Source organism: Manis pentadactyla, chromosome 3, assembly GCF_030020395.1.
Source record: "Manis pentadactyla isolate mManPen7 chromosome 3, mManPen7.hap1, whole genome shotgun sequence".
Classification (NCBI taxonomy): domain Eukaryota; kingdom Metazoa; phylum Chordata; class Mammalia; order Pholidota; family Manidae; genus Manis; species Manis pentadactyla.
In genome coordinates this window covers 112,167,868-112,186,574 of record NC_080021.1, presented here as the reverse complement: position 1 = coordinate 112,186,574, position 18,707 = coordinate 112,167,868, and the positions used below count along the sequence as shown (strand labels likewise).

Sequence of the window (18,707 nt, the reverse complement as noted above, 5' to 3'; positions counted from 1 at the left end):
ATGAGTGAAAAGTCTGCCAGCGCACAGGTCCTACACTTCTCCGTTCAGGGCTTTCTATGCTACTTCACAATTCAGCTAGCTTTTGAAAAAGGCTCTCTTTTCTGGACCTCAGACAATGGCAGTTTCATGGAGCTCTTCCCATTATTTTCAGCACATTATAAAAACACCATCCCAACAAAGGGACCTCTACTAAGTACCAGTGGGCATCAGACATGTCACCGCATGTGAATTCAATGACATGTATGTGGTAGTTACAACCCTAAAAAGGGAGAGAGAACAGCCCACATAGTGTGAGCACCTGGCCTGCTACCACCCCCACAGCAGGTCACTGAGGCAGCTTGCCACAGAGAAGTGACCACACTCTTCATGTGGGTCTTAGTCCCACAGCCTCTTGCAGTGTGAACGGTGATGATTCTTGTACTACAAATAGCATATTCACACTTCGTGGCCTTTAAGTCCCAGCCCACTACCTTATCTGGTGCCCAGTGGAAAAAATCATGGTATTCTGTTCTTTCACTAGGAAAAAAAATAACTGGTAAAGTGGGATTAATTGAGAGATGCTGTGTCTGTATCTTGAACTTTATGGCAATCAAGAGGATTTTCAAGGGTAATGTCCATACACAACGTTTTGGCCTTGTATTGGCCCTTTGGAATATAACCCAAAGGAAGCAGGCCAATGAGAAAACTTAGGAAGAAATTCTAGTCAGTAAATCAGGGTAGTAAACACCCAAGGGAAATCCCAAGTTTATCAGACCCAAGTAACAATGGCATCTCAGAAATGATGGGGTGGCGGCTGATCATGCTGCCTGCCACGTGGGAGATACAGACTCCAACAAATGGGCTCTTGGGAAATGCATGACTTCCAAGGGGCCCTGCAGAGTATGTGTTCAAAGCTGTCCAGAGCCCCCAGTCTTCCCATGGTGGTACTGGGAGTCAAACTCATGACCCTAAGAGTGGAAGTGCATTCAGAGTGACCTCGCACTAGTTTCCTGCTCTTACACACTCCTAGGCAATGCAAAGGATTTCTTTCTTCTTCTTCTTTTAAGTGGCATGGTATTTGCAGAGTCTAGACAACTTTGGCTAGGAAGTAGCTAAAAGGATTCTGTGAAGCCAGAGTGTAGGATAGGAAGGCGTGGTCAAAACCTAACTACGTGCAGGAGGTAGGACTATTAAGACATGTAAGAAGTATAAAGTCTAGGACTGTAGAGGGTAAATGAGAATCTGGCAGGAGGAACATGGCAGAAGGGATTCCAAGATTGGTGTCAGGCACAATCTTGATGGGAGCTAAGTCAGTTCTTTCTGATTCCTCTCTGCTTAATAGCCCTCACTACCTGGTTTGACAAAGAAGAGCAGTAGCATTAAAAACCAAATCAAAGCACCTGAGTCATTTCAGATTCAGGACATCATTTTCAAGTGACTGACCACTGTGGTTAGAACTGCAGACTTTACAGCATAGGTTGCGTGGTCTCCAAATGGGCGTCCAGAGGGCATCAGACACACCATTGGTATTATCCTTGGCTCAGTGGGTACTTGGCTTCTCATTGGGCTCCCCCAAGACCATGGTTTCGGAGGCAGAGAAAGACAACCTCCAAATAGCACTCCAAGTTCCTTATTCCTCTGGGGTGGTGTGGACATAACTGTGGAACTGTCTGGGATGAGAATCTGGATGCTTTAGAGCAAAAGTCCTATATTTAGCCTAGGGCTTGGTTTTCTCCTTTTTTATCTGTGAGGACAGGAGTGAATGTCCCCTAGGTGGCCTCCCCTGAGCTATGTCACTGCCAGGGCCACCAGCAAGGAAGCATGTTCTGTCATAACCTTGAGAATTCAGAACACTTGAGCTTGACAGCCAAGGGGCAGCAATTTCCTCCCACTGCCCAGCAAACAGCAGGGCCTGCGTGCAGCCTAGGCATCGCACACACTGACCCCACATGCGTATTCCATCTCAGCCAAAACCACTTTACGAAAATACAATTCTTTTGACACGTGGTAATGAGAAAACTTTTCCCCTCCTATTTAATCATCAAAATGTTTCTGGTTTCAGGATCCATTTGAGAGATATTATCTCATTTATAAATTCATAAATAAGATTGTCTTTCTATTTCATGGTTGGTAATCTGGAAACAATTTTATGGTTTAACTAAATCACAGCAACTGGAAACTTATGCAGGCTTCTCCCATGATGAAATGTTATAAAGTGTGTTTTAGTGTGAAAGCGAAAAAAGAGAAATGCAGTGGGAGAAGAGAAATTAAATACGGCCCTGTCATTTTATTGCAGTGACCATTTTGTACGATAATCATCAGAATATTAAGATACTTAAACTAATTCTTGCCAGTATCTCTTGGTTTAAGGTATTACAGGACTGGCATAATTACTGTTGGAAAAGATGGTTTAAAAGTGGTATTATAAACCATTTTATACCTTTCCATAAACCATATTTATGTGATTAGTATGCATGGTTAACTAGTCATTTAGTGCCATAAGTCAGCCCAGCTGAATTTATCTTTCTGGGGCTCCAGCATGACCTTAATAAAAAATTCAAGTCCAATCCAGAGAAAGTGCAGATCCCAGGATTTAAATTCCTGTTCCTACAACCGGCTTCGCTGTGAGCCCCACGTCTGTCTGTGAGGATGAAGCAAAACCCAGACTACTCATGGTCTACCTCCTCTGACCTCAGGCAGGCCCGAGGGAGGAAAGAAGCTGCCCACGGGGACATGTGTTCAGCCAGTAACTTCATCTATACTGTTTGATTCAAGTTTTCCCCGGCAACATTTTTGATGAGAGATGTATCTTTGTACTGACCAAGGCCCCATTAAGTCTGAATTAAGCCCGTATCATTGTATATCTAAGTGAATTAATGGCTATTAAAAAACAAGTCAATGCCCCAATAAGTGTGAGACTGCTAATTCCCTTATAATGAATCCCTAAGGATATGTCTTTACTATCCAATGGAACTGGTAGGGAGCTGGCTGCAACCAGCCAGCTGAGCTGCCCTGACCAGCCTTCAGTCAAGCATTCACCTTCCTTGCCAGCTCCGGATGCTGAAACGCATCGGCACGGGAGGGTCAGTAACCACTGTAGGAGCCCGGCTGGCATTCGGAGAGTGCTTACTAGGTGGTCCATCAATCCACTTCTATTTCTAACATTTTGTGATTTTTTTTCAGTTGCTACTCATTCCCTGTCATCTTCCTCCCCACAGAAACTGATTAACTGTCAATGAGCAATCAACAAATGGTTCTGAGCATTTAATGTGCGCTGGGTGTGGTGCAAGCTGTCGTGGACACAGGAGTGAATAACGTGTCATCCTTCTAAAGCAGTATCTTTCTTTCACAGAGTCGCTTCTCTTTTTTTTTCTGGGAGAAATCTAAGTGAATTAAAGCCCTTTTGTCCTGACAGTGCCAAAGGCATTTTCCAGAACTGAAAACTGAACTGGCTTATGGCTAGCCTCTGCCTGCCCTTGCTTGCTCATGCCCTGATTCTCTGGTATGAGGAAAAAAACCCAGAGTAATTAAAGACACTGTTTTCAGATGAATTCAGCAGAACACTGGAATTCAAATTATCTGAACTTGTGGTAAAGTTTCAAATAGGACCCTGAGCAATGACCCTTTTCTTTCTGTCCAAAGTTAACCTATTGGTGAAAAAACTGTAAAACTAAAAACATTCTTCCAAAACCTCCCAATAAATTTAGCTCCTCACTGAAATATCTAGATTTATGGAGGAGATATGGACAGAGTTGGTGGAGATGGCAATGGGGCCACAATGCTTTGTATGCATTCATATTGTCCTCCTACCATTGTGTGCCGCTTTGGGGTAAAGATCCTGACTTCTGCTTTTTTTATAGTCCTTATATAAAGATGGGTCATGAGGGAATATTACTTATAACCCTGACCTTGAAGGCTGCTATCTCTCGCCTTGCCCTCTGCTCATGGAGAAGGAAGACTAGGTATTGTCACTTCACCCTATCATCTGTCCCGACTGCCCTGCTCCTGAATTCTGAATTACTCAACCAGAAGTTCTCTACCAGCATCTAGGAAATTCCCTCACATCCTTGGATGACGCCAGCAGGGGAAGTCAGCCTCCTGCCCGTCACATTCCAGTCCATCCTCCTTTGCAGCTTCAACATCTGTGCTGGAAACTTCCAAAAGACTGGCATTATAGATCTTCAAACTTTCCTTCATAGACATACTCTGACCTTAAATTCTTACTTGGTGTGGGTTTACCATTTAGATCTGAAACTCTAAAATCCCCTTTAAGTATAGCGATTACTGGTTATCGTTTGTTCTCTTGTACACACACACCAGCTCTTCACCTGCATCCTTACTTCCTGTATCCCCAGCCATCAGGACTGTCCAGAAATTCCTTTTAACTTCCCTGCCCCTCACTGGGTGGACCCCCACTCTCTCCACTGTGCTGACTAGGTTCTCCTGTGTCCGACCTCCTTCTCGGCTTTGCCGTTTCTAAAACCGGACAGACTTTGCTTCTGACTCACTGAGGAGGAGCATAAATGAGTAGGAATGGCCCCTCCTATTTCTTCCCACATCAATTCCTTCTGCTGATACTTCAAGGACACAGAGTGTGGTACCCTCTCATCAGGCAACCAGGTTTTCCCCAAGGCAGGAAAGCCAGAATGACCAAAATAAAGGGGTTCGTCTGGATGCTCTGCATTTTACTGATGGCCCACGAAGATACACACATTGAATGACAACTGCAAGAAACAGGCAAAAATGGAGTCCTATTTACAAGGATCTGGGGAAGAAAAACCGTTTCTTTATTCCTAAATTCACCATGGCATTGAAAGTTTATGATGTGATGGAAAGAGAGAATGCAGTGGACGTGGTGGTATTCCCTGTAATTAATAGTTCTTCATGTATTAGCAGCTGCTAATGTTTCTCCTAAAAGCTTGATTGCCTAAAAACTTGATTCCCCTAAAAGCTTTATGTTTGATTACCAAAAACTTCAGTTCAATTCAACAACTACTACCGAGTGTGAGCACTGTGGAAGGTGCAGGGAGGAAATGCCTTCTTCTTCACCCCAGGCTTCACATGACCCTCTGTGATGTGCATGTGCTTGGAGTGGTCAAGTGCTCCTGTGTGATGGTGACAGAGCATCAGCTGGGTGAGAGCAACTCCTTTGGAGAACAGATGTGAATGAAGCCAAAAAGAATGGCAGCAGTCAGCCAGGGGAAGAAGAGGGAGAGAATAGTGTATTTTTGGAGAGTTCTTGGGCAAGTGAAGAAGGATTAGACTAATACAGTTTAATGGGAGCAAAGCTGCTGGACCAAGGAGTTAACCTAGATCAGTGCTGACTCCAGCGGTGGGTGGGGATGGGCTGGGGACCAGGTAGGAGGCCATCGTGGCAGATCAGGTATGGGTGGTGGCGGTGTCGAGAGCAATGGCTAGAGTCAAGGGATGTTTGGATGTGGATCTAAAGCATTCTCTGGTTGTCCAAATGTGGAGCATGAGAGACAGCCATCAAGATGATGCCAAGGTTTTTGACCTAAGTAATGGATGAATGAAGTGGTCATGCCTGAGATGCACACCTTGGAGTGGGAAGAGAGAAGTTCATTTGTGGACGTGCTGAGTTTGAGTTGCCCAACAGACTTCCAAGGGGAGATACAAATTTACACTCATCCATCACTTAATGTCTCTGAGTCCTCAACAGTCAAACTTGAATAACAATGGCCTTCCCTGTCCCACGGGGCTGTCATTGTACAGAGATGTGGGAAATGGACCAAGGAGACAGCATGTGTGCAGGTACAGGTGCTAGGGATACAGCAGTGAATAAAACAAAGGGCTTGCTGTTCTGTGGAGCTTACATTCTAGACAGGGAGGGTAACGGTACATGAATAAATAAGTAGTGAACTATGTGTATACAATTTAGTTACACTGTGTGTGTGTGTGTGTGTGTGTGTGTGTGTGGTGTGTGTGTAGATGTTGCAACTTCAGACAAGATGGCTGGGAAAGGGCTGGTTGAGCTGCCGCCACTGGAGTGAAGTCCTAACGCTGGGAGGCGCCAGCTAGGTGGCTGTCTGGTGGAAGAGCACACGAGCAGAGGAGGAGCACAAGCACAGTCCTGGAGGGAGGGAAGTCCCAACAAGCCCAAGCCCAGGATGCCGGTGAGCTGGGAGCTGGGGACAGGGGAGGGAAGAGGCAGAAGGAACTGTCAGCAGGCAGCAGAGACAGGGCTCCCTCCACGGCTGCAACGCCTTGTGAAAGACAGGCGTCCAGTTTCTGATGCCCCACACCCAAAGAATACCATGTCTGAAATCCTGCCAGACTTAACAATTCTAGGGTTACAGAATTTTCTGGTTGGAAGGAACTTATGAGGCCCTATAGTTTTCTTTCCATTCCGGTTCAGTGATCTGGACTGAAGCCAAAAAAATAAATAAATAAATGGCCCCGCAGGCCCAGTGGCTCAGGCAAAGCTCAGCCACACCCAGGCCTGTGCGCCCAATGGGTAAAGTCATCCATTTCCGACAGCGTTCTGCCCAACACAGCAAATGTGCTTGGGAATGCTCCAGGTGGCCTTGACTCTATTTCACAACTTTCTGGGCAGGCTGCTCTGGCTGGGACCATAATGCGGTCCCAGGGCAGGCGTGATGACTTGCAGTCTCTCACATCCAAATGGGCAGACCCAACCATCCTGCAGAAAAGAGCCACTGCTGTTCCTTTCTGCAAGGGGCTCCGGCTTCATGATTTTATGTCAGAAAGACTTATTTATTGAGGACTTCCCAATTCACAAAGTGACTTTATACCCACTTTCCTTTAAACTGCACAGAATCCTTGTGAAGTCATAGCTACCGGGCTCCCGTTATAGCAAAGGGCATGGAGGCTCAGCCAGGCAGGGGTTCTCCAAAGACACACAGCTAGTTGCCTGCAGACCCCACTCCCAGTGCTCCCTGCATGGCTCTGAGCTGCCTCAAGTACTGACTCACCATCTGGGGTGGGGCACTCCACCCCCCTGGGAGACAGTCTTTCCTCTCCAGGGCAAGCCTATACTGTGCTTTATGAAATCACCTACTTTGCATTTTCTTTCTCTTCCCAGAGGGAAGCTGTTAATATTCATGCTCTGGAAGTGACATTTTGGACGGGTAGAAACCAGTATGAATAGCTGTTCATTCATGTTCTGCTGCCTGAACAAAGAGCCTGTAATTTACCTTCCAAGGAGAGATGGTGTCAGAGGCTACAGAGATGGTCTCTTAGTGACACTGAGGGGGCTGTGGAAATAAGCTCCCCATTCCCACCTGCTTTTGATCTGTAAAACCTTAAGATGGATTCAAAAGATGATAACTCTGAGGAAAAAGAAGGCAGGTATTTCCTATACTTGGCCTCTCTGGTGTGTTTCTTTCTTTTTTTCCTTTTTCAATACCCATGCTGGTTTAGAAGTTAGGGAGACAATGTCTTTATTACAAAGACAAAAAATACTGAGACATAGTGATAGTGAAAACATCATTGACTAGAGGGACTCCAGTCAGTGGACAGTGGGAAAGTCTCCTGTCCATTTGTTCTTGTATAGTAAAGTCAGGGCTCCAAGATCTCTTCAGCTTGGAGGATGGAGGAGGGAGAATGGGTATTTACTGGTAAAACCAGTTGGCAGTGCATGAGTGTAGTGGGCAATCCAGATTATTTAAGACCTGCAATTTTTGCAAGTTCGAATTAATGCTTCGACCTGGCTATATCTTTGAATCACTTCATTCATGAAAATAAGTTTTGAAATTCAAATAAAGACAAGTGTAAACTCCAAGATCTCCATCAGACAGAAGGACAACTATACACAAGATGTGGCCTGGACGTCATGAGACCTGAGGATTACCCAGTGGCTGGACCACGGGGCTACTTGGATGAGACCCATCTGAAGATGGCTGGGCTGTAGCCACCCAACTCTACATTCACCTGATCTTGCCATCTTTCAAGGAGGCTGAACCTGTACATAAACGTTTATTCGTCTTCTATTTGAAGAAGGCAAGGAAAGGTGATTCTCAAAGTAGTGAGGTTACGCTGGTTTAGTTTCTGGTTTCAGACCTAAGGCGTTTGATTGACTGCACCTCATGAATATTCAAAGGAGATACTGGGACACATTTTCACTTCATCTAATTAGTGACAGATGACAGCTTTCCTTGGGAGAAACTGATTTGTTTTAAGTAACATAGACCTTAGTAGCTCATTTATCAGAAGCTCTTGCCTGAACCTAGTAACCTAAGGACTGCAAGCAGATAATATTATATGCCTGTGAACAGAGTAATAATTCAATTTTTCAGCACTTATTTGACTTCTGAGAGTGGCAAAACATCATATCCAGATGTCACTTTTATAGGCACCACAATGGTAGACATACAGCAAATTTTGGATAAAGCTTAGTCTTTCCAAATGATATCCCTTCATTTCATTTTGTATAAAAATCACTTAAATTCTGGTCCATCTCGATATTCTCATGAGAGCTCCCAGACCAGTATGAGTTGAGGAAAGCACTCCTTTTTCTGAATTCATAGCAATTGTTGTCTATTTCACTTCTTTGGAATTAATTATATACAAGCAGTCCCCAAATTATCACAGGCTTGTAATTGAGAAGTTTGCTTGTACTTTCATTGTTTAGAACTTGGAATAAATGGTGGTTGGATCTCCAGCTGGCCCACGGAGGCCTCTTTAACCTATGATGTATTATTAGTCCTCTCATTGTTCCTCATTGTTTTCAAGGAAAACGTGTCCTGACTTTGTAGCTGGACTTGGAGATGTTGGGAACAAATCACCACTTGGAGCTCCAGCCTCAGGGACAGACATTTTCCCTCTCAGGGACTTGGGGCACAGCCTCTTCTTTTCTCTCTGCTTCACTAGGAGATGCTGTCATTCTCAGGGTAACAAGAAAAGCATCCTTGGGTATCACCCACGAATGAAATCCTACTGATCTGGCTGTTGTTGCAAAACAGTTATTTAGTAGGCATTCATACTGCAGAGCTTCTGCACTTAACCATGGTATAACTTCTGTGATGTACACATTTGGCTTCAATGTTTTAAGGCAGTCTCCTAGTTTATATTCCTTGTGTGTGGGGACCACATCGATGTTTCTTTGTAGCCTGTAAAGCCTCCAGTCCACAGCTAAGCCCATAAGAGGAGCTCAATAAACATTTATTGATCCATAATTAGAGCTACATGGAAAAGCAATTCAGACAAGAGCTGAATCAGTCAGGCACTATTAGGCATCAAAACAGATAACCTAATAATTCACCTCTACCTGATTTGGCATCTTTATCATCCATGATATAGCTTAGGTGCAGTTTAAAAAGGATGCCCTGATCCTGGCTTGTCTTTTTGCTCATGGACCCAAGAAGAGGTGTGCCCCTGACTACTGTCCTAAAATGATTTGTAAGTGGCTTTCATATTCTAAACATTAATTTGGATCTTTAAGCCCAGCTAATTCCCTTCTCCTGTTCACACTTTATTCTCTCCCACACCCCCTGCCTGCTTTATGTTCTTCCTGGCTTTATACTCAGTGATTTGTCTCCCTGATTCTTCAGACACACTCCTGTGTCCTAGCCATCTCTGTGTATTAATCGCTCTGTTTAGGAGCATTTAGCTAAGTGCTTTGCTCAAAGTAGGAACTCTTGAGCACCTGCTAAGTGTCTGGCACAGTACTCACTAACTGTGATGAGCTGTTCCCTCCTACGAGGTAGATGCTCGTGTTGTCTTTATTTTATTGATGAGCACAATGAGGAAGAGAAAGATTCAGTAACTTGTCAAAGGTCCCACCAGCTAGCAAGTGCTGGCACTGGGATTTGAAGCAAGGCATCTGGCTTTGGATTTCACGTTCAAATGCACTGCACTTACTTGTGAAGTCATATTCTTGTGTTATTGCCTCTCAATCCAAGGCTTATTACAGATTGATGGAGCTGAAGTTTATAGGAAGTTCTAACAATAATAATGTTGCTTTTTCAAGAGGTAAAGGGCAGAACTGAGGTGATAATTGTCAAGATCCACATTTTATGAATTTACAATTTGCTTTCTTTCATTTCTCCCCTTCACTAAATAGCAAAAGTCCAAATTTCCTTTAGAGCAGTGTTTCTTAATCAGGAGAAATTTTTCTTTTTTTACTTTTTTAGAACTTTCCCTATATTTAAATTTGAAGTATGACTGATATGCAATATTAAATTGGTTTCAAGTATACAACATAGTGATTTGACAGTTCTCTACATTATTAGATGCTCACCCCAATTAGTGGAGTAACTATCTGTTGACACAGAAAACTGTTCTAGAATTATAGGGATATTTGAATATCTGGAGACATTTTTGATTATTATGACCCGGGCAGGGTGGTAGTGGGAGTTTATTCCTGGCATCTAGGCAGGTAGAGGCTGGAGAGGCCAAACCTACTACAGTGAAGGGGAGACACCCCCAACAAATTATCCAACCCGCAAATATCAACAGTTCATAAAGAAAGAAACCTATATATCTCTGCTATGACTCATTTTTCACTAAACACTCAGGAAAAGGAAAAAATTAATCATTCTTTTTCAGTCATTCAGACTCACCTCTCTAGCAGGATAAAGCATAGTTTAGAAAACCTTCAAAGGTCTGCCAGTCACTGTGAACACTTTTAAATGACATAAATTGGAATTTAGAGTTTCACTCAATCAAGTGTGAAACCGAAGATGCACCCCATCAGCCTCCCCAAGCTACCCCAAGAACAAGGAGTGACATTCAATCCTCATAAAATGCATAATGATTAAGAACAGACATAGCTGCCAGTTAGCACGCAGCCTTCCTACTGTACACAGAACTTTTCTCTCTCTTTCTAATTGGCCCAAGGCAAGGAATTCTGCTTCTCTAAGCCCGTGATGCCTTTGAAATTACAGAGGGATCTCACGTGGCTTCTTTCTCCAGATACAAGTGCCCAGACAGGGCAAGAATTTGTCTCCCAGTGGATACTTGCATAGTTTGTTGAATTTAGCTACTGTGGGTGCAGAATAGTGTAAAAATATGATCTCAGTTCAAGTTTACCATGTCTTGAAAAATATTCCATTAGGAGGAAACTGTTGTACAGTTAGAAGGGGGGCTATTAGTCACTTTGCAATATGCACCCTTGAATTCGAGTGTTATTTCAATAAAGATATTTTACATTATATGAGCCAAACTATAAATAGGGAATAGCAAAACATAAATGTCCTAGATTTTTACAATTTTTAAGGGCTGTTTTATGTGCCATGAATAGAAATAATGATGCTGTTTAATGAAGTAATTTGATAACCTAGGGCAGACAGAACCCTCCGTGCTAAATCATCTGTCACACACCGTCTCCCTCAGCACTTCCTCATAGCCCCATGGACCCTCCCTCTTCGTAGAATCCCAGCTGAAGGAATGTTGTCTGGGAAAGCCACCTCACTCAGTATCATTTTCTTTCTAGAAGCTCAGACGTGAACATTGCTATCCTCAAAGTCAGAGCTGTTGGATCTACTCAATACCCCAAAGCCTAGGAGAAGCCTACAATCACCGATGCTCTACTGTATATACTATTTTTTCTCCAGATCTTTGATATATAATTTATCATAAGCATCTTTACGAGATCACAAAGGCCAAATTCTTTAGATCTAGGCACATGACTAAATGCAAGAATCAAGATGAAATTACTTTATCTTTAATTCTTCATTTTCGAGTCAATAGAGCTGTTATAAATCATGTTCCCTCAAAAAAAAGGCTGTCATTGAAGGTTTCCTGAGTACAGATGTGAAAGAAAGACTTTTCCCTTCTGATTTGGAACATCCTGCCATTATTTAGGCTATTTCAGAGAAATACTCTTCTGAACAGCATCTGAGTCCAGCAGTGTCCAAAACAAAGCACCACTACAGATTCCTCAGTCTCCCCCCTGTGTTATTCTAGCTTTGCATCTTAGGTGGAAGATTCCATTTGAGAGTATCATATAAAAAGCAGCCTCAGATTTATTTGCTTTTTAATATTATGAAATTGCAGCAGAAATTGGTTTGGCACTATAGCACCCTGTACTCATGAAGTGAGACTTTGAGGATTTGAAGAGTCTTTAAATATGCTTGCACAGTTAAATATACATATAAACTAACATTATGGTATAGGTGAAACAATGGGCTATAATTTTGTGCTTCAATAATTGTTTTTGGTATTCTTGTTTTTAAAAGTTTTCTGTGACATAGTGTTCACATTCATTTTTTGGAAATAAAATTTACCAAGAATGTTCTCTTCTTTCTTTCCCTATTTCTGCATAATTGTCCTAATATACTAGCTAGGGCAGTTATATTTTAAATGGCATGCATATATTTAGCAGCATAATTATGCAAATTCTGCCATGTTTATGACTGTAAATATCCTTTAGGAGCAGTTACTTAGCATCTCAGCTGAAACCACTTTTGGAGAATTCTGGTTGAAATGCTCAGAATTCACAACTGAATTTACCCTCTGCTGAGTGAAGGTGTGGGTCACAGTTCTCACACCTCAGGTAGAATATTGCACAGTGGTAAAGAGTATGGATTCTTTAATGGGTCTGTACCGTCTATGCCACTTACTGGCTTTGTGAGCTCACACACGTACTTAACCTCTGGGAGCCTTAGTTCTGCATCTATGAACTAGGGCTGAGGCTTGTACACACCTCCCCGCATTGTCATGTTGATTACATCATATGATGTATGGAAACTACTTAACATAGCGGTTGGCCCATAAAAGGCTCTCAATAAATGACAGCTACCATCAGCATTTTTCTAGGCTGCTTCTATGCATTACTTCTATGCTTACTAGGCTTCTATGCATTATTAGGCTGTAATGCAGTCCTGCTGGGATAATATTACCCAGCAGGACTGCATTACAGCCTAGTCATCAAGCTCTCCAAAGAGTTCAGAACTGTAGCTGAAGAGGAGGAAGGACAGCAGTCCTTACTTTGCATTTCCAGACTCAGTTTCTTTCTGCTGGAGAATCATCCAATCATTCTAAACACACTTGTGTTATGTGCCTGGGTTGAGTTCGTGGGGCTGTTTAAATCTTCCAGTGGAAAGAGGGGTGTGTGTGTGTATGTAAGAATGCAGAAGGGTGTGTGTGTGTGTGTGTGTGTGTGTGTTTAAATCTTTCAGTGAAAAGAGGGGTGTGTGTGTGTACGTAAGAATGCAGAAGGTGTGTGTGTGTGTGTGTGTGTGTAGGGCTGCAGGAGAAGGGAGCATGGGCGGCCCATGCATACCAGCACTCCAATCCCACCCTCCGGAGACAAGCTGATTACAGGTGAGGAATCACCTAGGCAAGATGTGTGAGATAAAATTCTTCCTCTGATATTTCACATTTTGGGGAGTGAAAATCATATTCCAAATTACAAGCATATGTCAGAATAAGCTAGTGATAATGGCAGTGTATTTTAAGCAAACATTAATCTTTTTGGTTAATTTTTCTAATACCTGTTATTCTAGAAATAAGATGATTTGGATTTTCTGTAAAGGGCTTCTAACATGTAAAACAGAAATCCATAGCATTTTCTGAGCTTTGGTGACATGGAACTCTCTGAGGTCGGCAAATCCTTTCTAAAGAGGAAGCAAAGGTCATGAAAGAATACCAATGCTACTTAAAGCTAAAATCCTTCAAGACTTTGATCAGGCTCAGTACAGAGATGACTCCACGTATCAGCAGAGGATCTGTGCTGATCTCTCCCAGAAGCAAGTCCTGTGAAAACTAGGTTTATTGATGCTTTTGATTCAGTTGTATGTATATATATATATGTGATAACCACATGCATGACACTGCACTCAGTTCTGGGGAAGAAGCCAGACACAATCACTGGCTAAAATGTGCCGGGAACCCAGCAAGGGGGAAATGGCTAAACAAGAAACATGGCAGAATCAAGGTCTTAATCTTCTACCCACAGGGCAGGTCAGCATGGGGGTGTGTGGAAAAGGTGGGGGGATGGAGTCTGACCCCCAACACTACACCTTGGCGATGGCTAATTTGTATTGTTTCCGGACTCAATTCTTTTGACTTCAAGTCCCATTGTCTGGGTGGCACGCATTTCCAAGATAGCCCTTCATGGCCCACTGTGATAGACATTTGACCATTTCTTCTAAGCATACGGCACAAGCTTGAGAGCCTTAAGGCCTGTCTTGGTACATTTCCCTCTGATTGTGACATTGGTCTGACCTATGAGCCTCAGTATTTTTCCCTCACCTCTCAGCTTTCCACAGTCACAAGAAGCATCCCTTTTTTCTGATGCTTAGAATTACACTTCCTATGGCCTTTGGGGAGGAGAGAGAATACTGTTTTTCAATCCTTAATTTGTTGTAGTCCTACGTAACCAAGCCAATCACTGCTGCTTTGTTTCTAGCTGTGGGAGAGAGCTATTATCTATTGCTGCATTAGTGATCTCCAAACTCCCATGCTCATTATCTACCCATCTTCCTGGAATCTTTCTGCTGTGACTGAGCAGATAAGGAGAGATGGCCCTTCTGTGATAAAATTTTGCCAAAGAGGACAGGGCTTTTTGATTTGTTTGCAAATAGTTAAGATGGCCAATTCACATGCCAGTCACCATTTTGGCCTACTTTTTATAAGGTTATGTAATGTAAGTGTCATTACTGTTTCTGGTGAGGAGTAGGGAACAGCAGCTCTAAGAAGGTGCTCAGTAACTGGTTACCTGGATCGTATTTTTCATCCCCCTTCTGAATCCCCATGTGACAATAGGTAAAATGCTTAACTCCTTTTGGACTCATTTCTTTGCCCAGGTTTTTGAGATTATAATCATTACGCTGGCTTCTTCCAACCAGTTCAAGCTGAAGAAATTCCCAAAGGTAAATCAAGTTTAGCTTTTCTATTACTATGTGAACTTTGGAGGGCTTGTAAAATGTAGTAGGAAGTTTCTGGGCTGGTCAATTATGAAAACATGTATATTAGGAAAGAAGTTTAAATAGCCAGAGTATCTCTTACACTAGAACAATTTTGATGATCTCAGTACCACTCCTGGATGAGTATTAAATCTAAACCATCCTATTTTTATGCGAATTCACCTTTGATCACCCTAGAAGACAGTGACTCATTCTTTCCATTTCTCCAAACCAGATGAGACAAAAAATGACACTCCTCAAGGAAAAATACAAACTGCTGTTTCAAACAGTGAAAACCTGAGCCACTCACTTCTTAATTTCAGTGGCAGATCAATTATCATGAGCTCTTCATCTATTTGTCTGAACAGTTTCTGCTAATCACAATTTTCCTCTGACTTCTTTATACTCGTGATGACAGTTAGAACTGGCTATGGAGGCCCACACGGACCCTCCTGTTGGTGTCCCTGCCTTCCTTTAGCCTGGCCTTTGGCATGCCTCACTTGACACCCATTGACTTAGAAACTCTTTGCAGACAAGGTGGCCTCTGGCCCTGCTGTCTGCCCCTGTAGCACCCAGAGGGCACGCTGCTCGAGGCTGCTTGGTTCTCCATTCTCTTAGGCTGACGTGTGTGAAGCAGCCCTCAACACCACCCAGGCACAGATCCCCCTCTGCCTCCCTCCTCCCTTACCTGGTCTCTCTGTCTTTGGGTATGGTAGCAGTGCTATACGCAAACACTTGCTTCTCAACTAGAGGAGGGCCGAGGTCCACAATGTTGGATAATCCTGGAGTGGTCCGAGGCTTTTCAATAAACACCAAGGTGCCTGGCTCCTTTTTGAAGGCCTGACGGCTGGGTGAGGCCCGGTCTGGCTGCATGGTGTGAGGAGGCCCGTGGGCATTATGGTGGGCGTGCATGTCTACCATCCGTAGGTCACTGATTCTGTGGGGAGAAGCGGGGGGTGTTTTGGAGCCCAGAGTAGGCAAGTGGCTCTCTGGATATTTCCTTGATTTCTGTCTGTACAGTGACTGCTCCATATGCATTTCAGCTTGCAAAGAAGGGTTGCAGTAAGTGCTTGCAGACCGAATTGCTGTGCGGTGATAAGCAATGATGTGATCAGGGACATCCAGTGGGTGCCCACCATGGGATGAGGCTATGCTCATCCGTCCCTCGTGATAAAGGTATGGGTCCCCATAGAAGCCTTCATTGCGGTACATCGCAATGTTCTTGCCACTCATGTCTTCATCCGGCTTGACATCTCTCCTTTCCAAAATAGCACTGGGGCTGGGTGAGATGGATCTTGACACTGGCAGGCTCGAGAGTCTGTCCCTGGGGATGGTGGCATTGCCAGGAACAACCATGGGGCGGGTGCCCCCATAAGGGATTCTGGATGGGGAGGGAGGCATGGAATGGGGCACAGGAGTGGATGGTGGAGAATTTGGGATGGCATGGGGTGGATGGGCTGTGGATCCAGGTCGAGAGGCGCCAGGGCCGTCTCCTCTTGAATAAACAATTTCTCTCTGCATCTGAAAATAAAACAAGAAATTAGAAAATCTACTTTGATGGTCATGCTTTTAGAGAAGTCTCCGAGTGACAGGGTGGCTTCCCTGCTGTGTAGGCTGAATAAACACCCCTCCCTCTGCAAGAGGCCCACATCCTAATCCCTGGAACCCATACCTGGCAAAAGGGACTCTGCAGATGGTCCTTTTAAGGATGCTGAAATGGGAGGTTATCCTGGATAATCCAGGTGGCCCTAATGCAATCAGAGAGGTCACTGCATTTAAAGAGGGAGTGAGGAGGGTCAGAGTCAGTGCAGGAAATGTAAGGAGAGAAGCAGGGCTGGAGAGAGACTGGGAGACGCCACAGTGATGACTTGGAAGATGGAGGAAGGCGGGCAGCCTGCAGCTGGAAGAGGCAAGGAGATGGATTCTTCCCTTGAGCCTCCAGAGGGAGGGGCTGCTGCTCACACCCTGGTTGGACCTCATGCTGGACTTTTGATCTCCACAACTGCCAGGTAATGAATTTCTGGTGTTTTAAGCCACTAAGCTTGTCATGATTTGTTACAGCAGCCCCGGGAAACACACTCCCACCATACAGAGCTGAACATTGTGGGGTCTGAGGTAAAAACAGTGCTGTGCTTTAATTTCTGAGGTTGTAGTTTCTTAGGGACACTTAACAAATGTGGGTGTAAGGTATCACGAGTACTGAAATTATTTTTTCTAAAACTTGTCCTGGCACATCTCTGAGTAGCAGCTCTGGAGAATAGCTAGTAAGTACCTTTCACATCTTTTCAAGCTGATACAATCTAGGGATGCGGCCTGAGAGGGAAAGGAGATGTAGAGGCAACGTGGGAGGGAAGTTTCATTGATTTGCTAATGATCTACTTGAGCCTTTGGGAAGCCTGCTCCCAGAGGCTGGGAGGAATAACGATGCAGGCAGGAGACAGGAGTGTAATGGGAGGCAAAACGCAGTGGGGAGAGCCAGGGGCAGGAGGGACATGGTGGGGAGTGAAATCCTAACAGCACCCCCCTGGGTATGCCAGGTGACGGAGGAGGCTGCCGGGATGTCCCAGGTTAGCCTAAGCTAGTGCTTCTTACCCAGGGAGCAGAGAATTCTGGGCTGAGTCATTACCACCCAGGTCAGGAGAGTGGGGACCCCCATGAGGCCTCCCATTATTCTCCTTGGAAGCAACAGTAACTAAAGAATTACAGAATTCAAGAACCATAGACACAGAGAACAGACTGGTGGCTGCCAGAGGCAGGAGATCCGGGCTGGGTGAAATGGATAAAGGGGGTCAAAAGATATAAACTTGTGGTTATAAAATACATGTCAGGTATGATGTACAGTGTGGTGACCACAGTTCCCTATTATGCTTGAAGGTTGCTAAGAGAGCAGATTTTAAAGGATCTCATCACAAGAAAAAAACTGTAACTGTGCGGTGATGGCTGTTAACTAGGCTCGTTGAAGTGATTCATAAATATTAAATCAATATGTTGTACATCTAAAACTAATATGTCATCATATCTCAATCTATAAAAATAAGCTAATGGGGAAAGGGGAAACTAATTTGCAACTACCATGTACAGCAAAGGGCAGAATAAAAAATACAGATTTATTCAGGATATGAATATTTGATACTTTCTGTTTTGGTCATACCCCAGAGGGTGATGCTGAGATTGTCCAGATGGCCCTGAGGGAAGGGACAGGCAGCTGCGGTTCCCCCCAAGCCCAGGCCTCAGGTTCTATTTGTGCTCATTCCCACATTCTCATCCGGACTTCTGGAAATGTGACAGACAAGCAGGGCATAACTTTTTGTGGGGTGGATGAGGCAGAGGTATGAGAACAGAGGGGAGAAAAGCACAGCTAACAAGATAAGGTTGAAAATGAAACAGAGTCTGGAGTACTACTGAATTCTCATCTTGTAAATCCATTGATTTGGTAAACAATATTTACCAAGCCCTTACTAAGAACCAGGCATTATTCTAGGACACCGCTCCAAGGAAGCCCCCAGGTTCCTGGCCTTGAGAGGACACATTCTTGCATACATCTCTTAGGTGAGCACACAGGGGAAGAGCAGGCAGGATCCCACAGCTTCTTTATCTTGTCTCTGGAAGGATAGGGCAGTGCAGAATCGCTGCCCTGGGAGTTTTACATATTATGGTGGATTTCATAATAGACATGATCAATAAAAGATGCAAGCAAGGTGCATATACAGCTACCAAAACCAAAGGGGCCCCTTGAGGGTACATGACCTGAACACCACTGCTGGCTCCTCGGCCCCGCTGGGGGGGTCCCAGAAGATGCAGGCTCCTCACTCATAATTACAATTTTATCTGAACTACCTCCCCTCCCCAGCACACACACACACACACCACAACCACCACCATCACCACCACCACCACCAC

At 44.1% G+C, this 18,707-nt stretch overlaps 1 protein-coding gene across 20 annotated transcripts in view; it reads right to left on the bottom strand.

Moving 5' to 3' along the window:
• KIAA1217 (KIAA1217 ortholog) overlaps window positions 1-18,707 on the bottom strand; it is a 638,036-nt gene that overhangs the window by 52,258 nt on the left and 567,071 nt on the right. For all 20 annotated transcript variants that reach the window (XM_036880951.2, XM_036880948.2, XM_036880956.2 and 17 more), the window contains one exon: window positions 15,496-16,328. In XM_036880951.2, coding sequence (XP_036736846.2) covers window positions 15,496-16,328 — 833 coding nt within the window. The remainder of the gene's footprint in view (window positions 1-15,495; window positions 16,329-18,707) is intronic.